Raw genomic sequence first — 11,663 nt, 5'->3', positions numbered from 1 at the left:
GGGGTGGGGGGAGCCGGCATGGTCCAAGGGAGCCCAGACCTGGCTCTCCTCCTGAGGTCTCATCCACCAACCCCTGTTTGCCCCCAAACTCCTGTGTGCCCAGCTGGCCACCGAGGAGCGGCAGGAGCCCTCACCTGGCTGACAGCATTTCTGGATTCCGACCCTGGCACTTTGGCAAATTCTAACTAGACCCAAAGGAGAAGAGGAGCCACGGTCAAGGCACAACCTCTCACTGCCGAGCGGGGAGCCAGCCCATAATTCTCCGCAACTTAGGAGTTCACAAACGGTTTAATTCCTGGCTTTGCACCAGCTTTTGAACCCAGTTCTGTGTGATTTCAAACAATGGTTACTGTTCCCTGAGCACTTGGCTGGCACCTCGATACAACGGATTATGGAATACCTAGAGCACACAACAAGTGGAGGGAGAAATACAACCACAGCCTTGTCCCCTCAGTCACTTCACTCAGTCCTCACAACGCAACAAGGTCAGCAGGACGACCTCCACTCCGCACCCGGGGAAACTGAGGCTCCAAACGGCAACACCAGGTTCCTGAAGAACGGCAAGGCCAGGATGTGGGTCGGATTGGGTCACAGAGTGCAATGCCCCCTCTGCCCGGCCCTCCTCACTGTTCCGAGTCCGTGTCCTCATCCGCAAAATCAAGGTGATGGAGGAGGCCAGCGGTTTTCTGAATCGTTTTGAGCCGTGGACGCTTTGTTCAAATGGAGCCTGAAGTGGCGATGTATCCGGGCAGGTGGGTGAAGACACGGGCTCTGCGGGAGGGAAGGAGCTGCAGGCCCGCCAGCTGGGCTCCCCGCTGGAACGCGGACGAGTTGGGACGAGTTGGGTCGTGCGGGCATCTGACCGCTGAGCCAGGGCCCGCCAAGCCGAGACCCGGTCTTCAGCGACAGCGGAAGTCTACCAGTCACCAGGCGGGGGGAGCGGCGGCTCGGGGGCCAGCAGCCCTTACAGGTCCTCTGGGGCCAGGGTCTCAGAGCTCCTCAGCAGGGACAGCAGGTTCAGGGCTGAGACACCGGGCACGTGGCCAGCGCAGATCTGCAGCATGCGTACCAGGCGCTGTGCCATGGTGGCCCGAAAGCCTTCGATCTGCAGGGGGAGAAGAGAGGATGGGGGAGGCGGGTCGGGGGCAACCGGTCCTGCCGCACGGCCTGCCAGAAGGGGCTGGAAGCCGAGATGTGGGGCTTAGCAGGCAAGGTTGGCGAAGTTGGGTAAACCGTCTAGTGGCCGCAGAACGGGGATCTGGATCCGGGCTAGTTCCAGACAGTGCCCGGGAGGCAGAGGCCCCGAAGGCTCCTTACCTGGGAGCTGAGGGATGGAAAAGGGGGGCCGACAGGCAGTGGCCCTCAGGGGGACAGGGAGGTGCCATCAGCAAAGAGTCCCTGCTTTTGAAGGCAGGGGCCCAGAGGCGCTGTGGGGTGGGGTCACGTAGGGCGGGTGACTCTGTTCCAGGGCCTGGCACCAGGGAATCAGTGCCTGGTGAAGGAAGAACGATGCTGAGCCGCCCTCCCCCGCCAAACGGGGCTGGCGCCGCAGGACCAGCTCGTCCTCCCTCTGCTCCTGCTTTGACCGGGGAAGGGGACATGAGCGTCCAACCAGTCGCCCAAACTAGGGACTGGGCACCCTCGGCCCTCCTCCTCTTGCTTCCGCCTTTGTCACTTGCGACTCCTCTTTCCAAATCCAGAGGCAGCTGTCCTTCTCCCTGAGTGTCCTCTCAGCAGACCCTGCCACAGCCACGCCCCGTCCCTGGGATGCTTTTCTACCTGCCCCCGGGACCCCACACTCCCCTGGCCTCTCCTCTGGCCTCACAGGCTGCCCCCTCCTCTGTGCCACATCTGAGGGATCCATTTAAACCCACATCACGTAAGTGGAAAATAAAAATAAGTAAAACCCATGTCGGGCCACACCCCTCCCTGCCCCCACACCCCTCCCTGTGGCTCCAGTTTTACTCAGAGTGAAAGCCACTGCCTTTACTAAGACCCATGAGGCCCCCCGGCTCTGGCCCCACTGTCACTCTGACGCATCTCCAGGGAGCCCTCCCTGGGGGACCCTGGACCCACCAGGCAAGTCTCCACACTCCTCTGGCCCCACGTGCTCCTCCACCAGGAGTCTCCCCGGCTTGCCTCCCTACCGCCTTCACAGATCTCTTGAACAGTCACCCCCGGCCACTGACACTAAACCTGACTGCTTTACCACCTCTTGACTGTCACGTCCTCATTTTCTAACGCGTTTTACTTTTTTGTTTTTGGTCCTTTTTTTAAAGTTTATTTATTTGAGAGAGACAGAGACAGCATGACTGGGGGAGGAGCAGCGAGAGAGGGAGAGAGAAAATCCCAAACAGTCTCCGTGCTCAGTGCAGAGTCCGATGTGGGGCTCAAACTCATGAACCGTGAGATCATGACCTGAGCCGAAACCAAGAGTCGGATGCTTAAGTGACTGAGCCACCCAGGTGCCCCACGCATTTTACTTCTTTACATGTTTCCTCTGCTACGACAGAGCTGAGATTTTTTTTTCCCCCCTTTTTTACTGTTTTGCTCTATGCATCCCTCGGGCCCAGAACAGTGCTTGGCACACTGTAAGTCCCTAAAAATATCTGTTGACTAAATCCTTACTCCGACTTCCGTGGCCTTGGTCTCAGAAAGAGGCCTCCCAGCTGCTGCTGCCACTCTCACTCAGGCTCCCCGGCTGGCCTCCTGCAGCAGCAGCCTCAACCCCAAGCCTCAGCTCCGGCCAAGCCTCCTCCAATCCACACACGACACTCCAGAGGTGCGGCCCCCAAACCCAAGCCTGACTACATCAGATGGCTCCTGTCACCTACAGGAAGGAACGGCTTCTTCCCATGCCAGGCCACCAGGTCTCTGCACTTCCTTCACGCCTGCACCATGACTGCTGGGTCTAGCCGCCGGGGGTAGAAGTCTCTGCCTCACCGGGTTCTGGGAGGGCAGGCTCCATGCCTGACTCATTCGTGTGCTCAGGGAGCAGCGTGGGGCCCCACTGGCAGAGCTAGGAGAGCAGAGCTAGGAGATAAATTCACTGGGCCAATCCCACAGCTCCGTGAATGTGTTTCTTCACGTGTAAAAGGGGGCTGATAATTCCTACCGTGCCAAGACCTTAAAACACGGCGAAGCTCGAACTCAGATATGTGGAGGACTGTGCCCCAAAAAGGACAACACAGGGGGTGCCTGGGTGGCTCAGTCAGTTAAGCATCGGATGTGGGCTCAGGTCATGATCTCACGGTTCATGAGTTCGAACCTCTCCCACTCCCCGCGGGTGAGCTCGAGCACTACTTCGGGTGAGCCCCGTTTCTCTCTCTCTGCCCCTCTGCCCCTCGTGGGATTCTCTCTCTCTCCCTCCCTCTCTCTCTACCCCTCGCTCACTTGTACCCACCCCTTCTCTCTCTCAAAAAAATTAACTAAATACAAATAAATAAATAAAAAGGACAGCACAGGTACGAGGAGTGAGGGCTGTGCAACCACCGGGTGCTTCATGTGAGGGAATGCCAGGTTCGCGTTGCCAGCAGGCCGGCTGCTACGGCTGGAACTAGACGGGCGGACGCAGGCCTTTTCCTTGAGAGCGGTCAGGCTCCTCATACCTGGTACGGCCTGCCACCTACTGACCACAAAGGGAACTACACCACACGGCGCCAGGCTGGGGGGCCTCCCAGCCAGAACCGCCTAAGGTTTAAGGTACCTGAGCTGTGGGGCAAAGATAATGATTCCCCTTTAGAGACAGGAAGACGAAGGCTGCGTGGGGGAAGTGACTGTTCAAAGCCACAGTTAGCAGCCTAAGAAGGAAAAGAGACAGCAGCGTGCAAATCCTGTTGGCTCTACCGCTTAACTTACTAGCTGTATGACTGAGCGAGTTGCCTCTCCTCTCGAAGTCTTGGGTTTCTGGGGTATGTTGTGGGGAAAGTCTGGAAGGGCGGGCACTTCGCGTGTGCCCTAGGCCTCAGCGTCCTGTGAGGTCAGAGTGCTGACTAAAATAGTCGTCAAGCATGAAAAACGAATTTGTGACCAAGGGGTATGTGCATCTTCATGGATGCATTGAACAAGGAGATCTGCCCCATCCTCTTATGAGATGGAAATATCTGCCCTTTCTGCTGGTAACAGCCCCAGGCAAATACTGCTAAGACTGACATCTCTTGCCTGTATTCGTACCGCCAAATTTCACTTAGAGTTTAATGGGAAAAAAAGTATTTTTTTTTTTTCTCTCATACAAGTTCACCGATCCCCTGAATTCTACCCTCAGGCCAGAGGGGTCCACAGACCCATGAATAAGAATCCCTGGTCTGGGTGGTGGTAAGGGACAGTGTGCTGACTCAGTTCTCTCTGCATTATATCACTTTACCTTTGGGGATAGGTGCAAGACCAAGAACACAGCAGAAATGAACTTCAAAACCAATAAACACACTCTAAAACCAAGCAGGCCTGCGACGTGGGTGGGGTGGCCCAGGTGCCGGGAGCCCTCAGCAAGCCTCCCAGAGGGGGACAGCTGCTGAGTACTTTTAGCAAAACGTCAGGATTCATGTTCCAGAAAGCGAGGCTGGAGAGCGAAGTATATCAGCAAAATAGAAATCTGCTCTGAGACGCTTATAATTAGACTCACCCTATGAGAAACACCAACAGAAGTGAGTTGGGACAGAACGGACACCCTATGGGTCCCTCCAACCCTCTACTCACCCACCCACCCGTCTTCCCTGCTGCCTGCTGGATGCCTTGCCCCAGGCTGGGACTAGACAAGGTCTGGGGTCCAGGGGAGTAAGGGGAACAGGGGCATTCTGACTGTGGACGGGCATGAGGGGGCACTGGTTAATGAAACAGACAAGACGCCTGGCCTCACAGCCCTTACAGCCCAGCGGGAGAGTGAGATATTAACAAGGACCCACATGACACACATAAAACTTAGTTTTGAGAGAAAACGAAGCAAAAGAAGAGAAGGCAACAAGTGACTGCACTCGGCATGAGAGAGGCACTCAGGCTGAATGCATACTGTCGCCCTACTTTACATCTGTGCGCCCCAACGCTTAGGGTGACAGACCTACCCAAGGTCCAGCCAGTGAGCAGAGAAGCCAAGATCCAAATTAGGATCTTGGGTCTCCACATCAGGACCTCCTCACTCGGGCACTTGACTCTCCAAGAGCATTCTCGACACACCTACTGTGCTGACTGCCCTTTCCCTGCACCCCCTCGATTACTGTCCTTACCTCCAGGTCACAGAAGAACAGAGGACTTCGGTAGGTGTGGGCCAGCTTCACGACCGTGTTTCGGTGGACACTGCAGTGACTCTCTCGCCCAGCTGCAAAGAAGCCGTGAGTGCTACAGGCTGTCACCTCTACCTTCGTGGCGGTCATCCAGGAAGCACTGGGCGAAGTCATTCACTACCTCTCTCTGGGCCTCAGCTGCTTACTAGTCAGTGAGGGGACAGTCCTGTGCAACCTTCTTTTCGGGGCAGCCAAGATCATTAAATTAGAAAATAAAGCTGAAAGGGCTTGGAGAGAGTGCTCTGTAAAAACGTGAGTTTCCTCATCTAGAAGAGGAGGATGGTTAAGAGCCCCCACTCCACTGAGTTACTAGAGAGATTCGGTGAATTAATATACAGAAATGACCCGGCATTCATTTATCCATCAATGCTCGTTGAGCATAATCTGTGCCAGGCCCTCCCCCCAAGGACTCTGCAGGTCAGCTGGGTGGAGGAGGGCAGCTCAGACACGCCATCGGTGTAGGTGGAAGGGTGGGGAGTCTATACGACAGAAGCATGCGTGGGATGGACACCTCGGGGCCCAGACTGCAGGGCCGGTCAGGGAGGTGTCTCCGAGGGGACAGGAGATAGGGGTTAGCTAGACAAAGAAGAAAAAAGCATCCGGGAGAAGCTCTGTGATAGAATCACGAAGGGCATGGGCTCTGGAATAGGACCATCTAGGGATGAATATTGGCTCCAGGCTCCAGTTTCCTCAGCTCTAAAACCAAGCTAACAACATGTACCTCAGAGCGTTGTTTGTAGTGGAGATTAAGTGATCCAGAAATGAAGCACTTTTAGAACAGCGTCTGGTGCGCAGTGAGCGCTCAATAAAGGTCAGTTATTGCTATTTCCGCCGTCAGTGTTACAAAGTCTCTCAGGAACGGCAGGCCTTGCTCAGAGGAGAAGCTGAACCAAAGAAGGGGACGGGAACAGGAGACGAGACTAGACAGGAAGGTGGAAGGCCAAACTTGTGCCTTTACAGGACCGACCGTGGCTTTTCCTCTGAAAGCCACAGGGAACCACCAGGCAACTCTTAGCAATTATCTCAGCAGAACGATCTGCTCAGATTCACTTTCCGAGACACCGCCAACAGGTCAGATTCCAAAGCTCACGTTCTTTGGTCCCTTGGGTGGCCTCAGTAAGAAGTCCCCCACCGCAGTGCCGGCCACACAGCGCCCGCGGTGGGGGGAGGGGGAGGATGCACTTACCGCCGGTGGCAAGGAAGGCTGCCTTCCCCAGGAAGAAGGTGGCGTCCACATGGCACAGGGATTCCTCCACGTTCCGGAGGCTGGCGCGAGAAAACGAACCACAGGACAAACCTTACCACAGAGAAGGTGGAGGGCTGTGTTCCTCAACCCAGAGAGGCCAAAGAAGGAGACGAGGATAAGAGGAAACACCCCTAGAGGAATACTTCATCTTTCGTTTTGTTGGAGTATTTTTTTTTTTTAATTTTTTTTTTTCAACGTTTTTTATTTATTTTTGGGACAGAGAGAGACAGAGCATGAACGGGGGAGGGGCAGAGAGAGAGGGAGACACAGAATCGGAAACAGGCTCCAGGCTCCGAGCCATCAGCCCAGAGCCTGACGCGGGGCTCGAACTCACGGACCGCGAGATCGTGACCTGGCTGAAGTCGGACGCTTAACCGACTGCGCCACCCAGGCGCCCCGCTCTGTGTCTTTTTAAAATGTACCTAGGTGGGCGCCAGGTGCCTCAGTCGGTCGAGTGTCCGACTCTTGGTTTCAGCTCAGGTCATGATCTCGCGGTTTATGGGTTCGAGCTTCACATTGGACTCTGTGCTGACAGTGTGGAGCCTGCTTGGGATTCTCTCTCTCTCCCTCCCCTGCTCGTGCTCTCTCTCAAAATAAATAAACTTAATAAATAGGTAAGCAAATAAATATATAAATAAATGTACCTAGGTATTGCCATATTGCTCTCCAATAAGGTTAGATATTTACAGTTACATCAAGTATGTGAAAACACTCTTTTCCTCCAGGAAAAGGGCCCTTTAACCTTCTGGGCCAAGGGTTTCATTCACTGGTGTCCAAGGAATGATAAAGAAATCTGTCATCTCCTGGTCAAAAAGCCATCTTAGTCAGGTGACCCAGGCCAAGGTTTCAGCCTGAACAAGCAAGGCCTAAGGCAAACAGTAAAGGATGGCTCTCGGCCCCTAAGTCTGACTATAGAGCAGAATCTCCCCAAACACCCAGTCAGTTTTGGTGAAGCGATGGGTCCCACCCAAAGAACAGATCTGCTGAGTCAGGACCCCTGGCAATCATGGCAGATCTCGGCCCTTTCTCTGCCCCACCGTGGGCCCAAGTCACTGCTCGTCTGTTCCAGCTGGCCAGGCAGCGGGTCTGGACTTGATCCTGCTGCTGGCTATAGCTGGTATCGACCTGTCCCTGGTTCCAGGTGTTTCCACTACAGCCTTCACTTAACACACACCACACGACTAGGCGTGTGCCTTGGTTTCTGTGCTGGATGCTGCGTCCTGCCTCCCCTCAGTCAGCCATCGCCCCCAGAGGGAGAGAGCGAACCTTCTCCTGCGCTCCCCAGGTTGGCTGCAGTCTTGTCCCCAGGTTGCCAGCACCACGGGGAGGCCAGGCTGGGCCCCAAGCATCACCACCCGCTCATGCCTCCCTGGCTGCTACATTGGGCCCCTGACCCTGGACCAGCCTTACAGTCCTGTGCACACATTATGCTCCTCTTACCTTTTACATTAACCCTTCACCTGGAACCTTCTGCTCACTCCGTTTTAACTCGGTACCTCAACCTGGTCATCTCCAGCAGAAAGTCTACCCTGCCCTATGTCCTGAGAGTCACAGGCCTTGTTGGGGCTCTCGTAGCCCAGTGCCTCCTTCTTTTATAGTACCTATGCTAGCTACTACAGCTCTGTGTTCAAGAGTCCAGCTTCCTCCCCCAGGGGGCTGGGAACACCTTGGGGACAGGGGTCTGTTTCATTCCTGTCTGTGCCTGCCATCAGGGATACAGAGAAGGCTACAGAAAACATTAGCTCAATGACTGATGGCGCTGTTGGGGTTTACCAGTCTTTTTTTTTTTTTTTTTTTTTAATGTTTATTTTTTTAATTTATTTTTGAGAGAGACAGAGAGGGAGGGAGAGAGAATCTCAAGTAGGCTCCATGACGTCAGCACAGAGGCCGATGCAGGGCTTGAACTCACGAACCATGAGATCATGATCTGAGCTGAAACCAAGAGTCAGATGCTTAACCGATTGAGCCACCCAGGTGCCCCTATCAGTGTCTTTAAAATATCATACACTTGGGGCGCCTGGGTGGCGCAGTCGGTTAAGCGTCCGACTTCAGCCAGGTCACGATCTCGCGGTCCGTGAGTTCGAGCCCCGCGTCAGGCTCTGGGCCGATGGCTCGGAGCCTGGAGCCTGTTTCCGATTCTGTGTCTCCCTCTCTCTCTGCCCCTCCCCCGTTCATGCTCTGTCTCTCTCTGTCCCAAAAAAAATAAATAAAAAAAAAAAAATAAAAAAAAAAAAATAAAAAAAAAAAAAATAAAATAAAATATCATACACTTGCGGGGCGCCTGGGTGGCGCAGTCGGTTAAGCGTCCGACTTCAGCCAGGTCACGATCTCGCGGTCCGTGAGTTCGAGCCCCGCGTCAGGCTCTGGGCTGATGGCTCGGAGCCTGGAGCCTGTTTCTGATTCTGTGTCTCCCTCTCTCTGCCCCTCCCCCGTTCAGCTCTGTCTCTCTCTGTCCCAAAAATAAATAAAAAACGTTGAAAAAAAAAAAAAAGTTAAAATATCATACACTTGCCACTGGTTCCCCATCCTCATCCTCTGGGGTAACCCCAGGCAGCCTCTCCCTGTGTCTTCTGCTTCCTGGCATAGGTGAGGTCACCATCCCAGGTCTACCAGAGTCCTGAAGGTACCCATTCTCTGGATCTCACCTGTATTTGCTATGAAGGTTGACCACAAACACGATCAAGTCAATTCGGGGCCGATCCACACTGGAGGGCAGAGGGAGGGACCTTGCCAGGTGGCTGAAAAACAAGAAACTGCAAGACTAGGGCCACCGGGGTGGCTCAGTCAGTTAAGCGTCCGACTTGGTCTCGGGTCATGATCTCACGGTCTATGAGTTTGAGCCCCGTGTCGGGCTCTGTGCTGACAGCTCAGATATGTATGATATTTTAAAGACACTGATAGGGGCACCTGGGTGGCTCAATCGGTTAAGCATCTGACTCTTGGTTTCAGCTCAGATCATGATCTCATGGTTCGTGAGTTCAAGCCCTGCATCGGCCTCTGTGCTGACAGCTCAGAGCCCGGAGCCTGCCTCAGGTTCTGTGTCTCCCTCTCTCTCTGATCCTCCCCCACTCGTGCTTTCTCTCTGTCTCTCAAAAATAAACAAACGTTTCAAAAAAATTGCAAGACTAAAGATATATGTACCCACATCACAGTGACCATTCACATACTGACCTTCCTAGGGTAAGACGGTGTCAAGGGCTCCTCCCCTATGCCCCTGATGCTTTTGTGGGCAAGACTCCTCAGGCGAGCATAGGGGCAGGGCAGAGCCGGTCCTTTCTAGATGACTTCTGTCTGACTCCTTCTGCCTCAAAGTTGGGAACTGCCTTGGCAAGAGGGATTTGGGGCTATAGATAGCATGGGGCGAGCCAGCTACACTGTGTGCTGGGAGGGAGATGAGACCCAGAAGAGGGGCGTTAGATTGTGAAGACTAGGGGTTAAGACTGAAGCCCCTTGGAGGGCAATGGAAGTCGGCTCACATCTCAGGTCTGCCAATTACCAGCTATGTGACCTTGGGTAAGTCACCTTCATCACTCTCGCCTGAACTTGTTCCCTCATTGGAGATTCTTTAAAGTGCTGTAACGGGGTTTATTCTCCTAGTAAGGGATGTTTCAAGTTCCCACGGAGGAGCACCCTTTAGAGTGGGGTCATGCTCCTTCCATACGGACCCTTGGAGCTTATCTATGAAGGGCAATGACACCCACATGCATTCAGTCCCTTGCTTCCCACCAGCAGCTATTTCTACTCTCCATCAGTTAGAAAAAGAAAAACAAAACCTAATTGCTTAGTCATCTTTTCTCCAAATTAGGGGGGTAACTGAACACTACTCTGTGCCAAGTACTGCTCAAAGCACTGGGGATTCACTGGTGAACAAAAATCAAAGCCCCTGACCTCAAGGAGCTGACCTTGGGGTCCACGGGGGTGGCAGGCTGGAAACAAATAAACAGGCGAACAAGGAAATTTCTTATGATGACAAGGGCTAGAGGAACACAGAACACATGTGTGAGAGAGTGATGGAGGGTATCTTAGCTGGAGGCAGATCACGCCTTGAGGGGCTGGCCCCACCTGCGCCCGCCTCTCTGGCAGCTCCTATGCCCGCCTACAAGAGCAGGCTGCAGTTCAGCCACGGCAGAGCGATGGGACCCCCCCCCCTCCGCCCCCCCCCCGCCAGCCTCAGCTACTTACACCCTCAGCTCCGAGGCGCAGTCCTCCTTGAGCATCGAATCGGCCAGCTGCTGCAAAAGAGCATCTTCCGTGCCCACCAGCTGTCCAGGGAGAGAAGGCGGCCTACTGATGCCTGGGCACAGCAGTCCCGCTGGACGGCCTGGGGATCAGGCCACAGACCCAAGACCGCTCGACTCCCAGGATTCCCGCTCCCACGCGCAGGACGCCGTTTGCCGAGAGAGGGCTCCGCCAGGCCCCAGTTGAGGGCCCAGAATGCACCCGCTCCGGTAGCGCTTCTTAACTGCCCTAGACTCTGCCTCGGACGGCCGGACCCAAGAGACGCTGGGAAAACCATTACCTGTCCGGCGCCGAACACAAGCTTCCCGGGTCCCAGCCCGCCCAGCCGCCCCACCAATCAGAAACCGGAAAAGAGCCCTCCGCGCACCTATTGGTGGGGGCGTCCTTCAGACTCAGAGGGCGGCTACCCCGATTGGTTCAGAATGCGGCCCTCCCGCCCACCACACCCCAGCCCGAAAAGCGCGCCTCAGAACCTCAGAGAGCCCAGAGGACCAGACAGACGGTGGAGGCCCCGCCAAAGAGGAAAGGCGGTCAGGGGAAGCGGAGCAGCTGACGCCTACCAAGATGGTGGCCGTGTTCAGGCCAGGCTGCTTGTCCAGCGGCCGCAACACCGACATCCCAGTCGGCGGGTGAAACGCAGCTCTGGAAGTGCGCGCGGATCTTTCAAAATGCCGGAGGCCCGCCCTTAAGTGCAAGACAGAGGGTCGCGTGACCATAGTTGGGCGGGGCTTCGCGTGGTAGGGCGTAACTCTCTTAAAGGAATCCACACCCCCTTTTTTGATGGGGGCGTTCCAGCTCCGACCCCCAGGCTCTTAAAGTGCTGTCAATGGGACAGGCCTTGCCTCAGAAAAAGAAGGTGTTTAGTGATTCATTTGTTCATTTTTGTTCACTAAGGCTCATTC

At 54.9% G+C, this 11,663-nt stretch overlaps 1 protein-coding gene across 3 annotated transcripts; it reads right to left on the bottom strand.

Moving 5' to 3' along the window:
- Positions 1–269: 269 nt before the first annotated feature.
- On the bottom strand, positions 270–11,457 carry CENPM (centromere protein M). Of its 3 annotated transcripts, none has more exons than XM_058741151.1 (6): positions 11,322–11,457; positions 10,705–10,784; positions 9,168–9,260; positions 6,463–6,542; positions 5,220–5,311; positions 270–1,105 (listed from the first exon to the last, which is right to left on the bottom strand). In XM_058741151.1, the coding sequence occupies exons 1-6, from the start codon at positions 11,376–11,378 to the stop codon at positions 965–967; spliced, it is 543 nt and encodes a 180-aa protein (XP_058597134.1). In that variant the 5' UTR covers positions 11,379–11,457; the 3' UTR covers positions 270–964. The 3 variants fall into 3 exon arrangements, 2 of the variants coding, with proteins under 2 accessions (XP_058597134.1, XP_058597135.1); XR_009265275.1 differs by lacking the exon at positions 270–1,105 and adding an exon at positions 5,998–6,143 and having other exon boundaries at positions 5,222–5,311; XM_058741152.1 differs by lacking the exons at positions 270–1,105; positions 5,220–5,311 and adding an exon at positions 6,003–6,196.
- Positions 11,458–11,663: the final 206 nt, after the last annotated feature.

This window comes from Neofelis nebulosa, chromosome 8 (assembly GCF_028018385.1).
Source record: "Neofelis nebulosa isolate mNeoNeb1 chromosome 8, mNeoNeb1.pri, whole genome shotgun sequence".
NCBI lineage: Eukaryota > Metazoa > Chordata > Mammalia > Carnivora > Felidae > Neofelis > Neofelis nebulosa.
Note: the sequence above shows the minus strand (reverse complement) of the source record. Positions and strands in the feature narration are given on the sequence as shown.

Excerpts from the sequence above, each read along its gene's own strand:
- CENPM (XM_058741151.1), bottom strand. The coding sequence starts at position 11,378 with ATGTCGGTGTTGCGGCCGCTGGACAAGCAGCCTGGCCTGAACACGGCC. Across the intron at positions 10,785-11,321 it reads TGAACACGGCCACCATCTTG|CTGGTGGGCACGGAAGATGC; the intron begins GTAGGCGTCAGC and ends CTCCCTGGACAG. Across the intron at positions 6,543-9,167 it reads AACCTTCATAGCAAATACAG|CCTCCGGAACGTGGAGGAAT; the intron begins GTGAGATCCAGA and ends TTCTCGCGCCAG.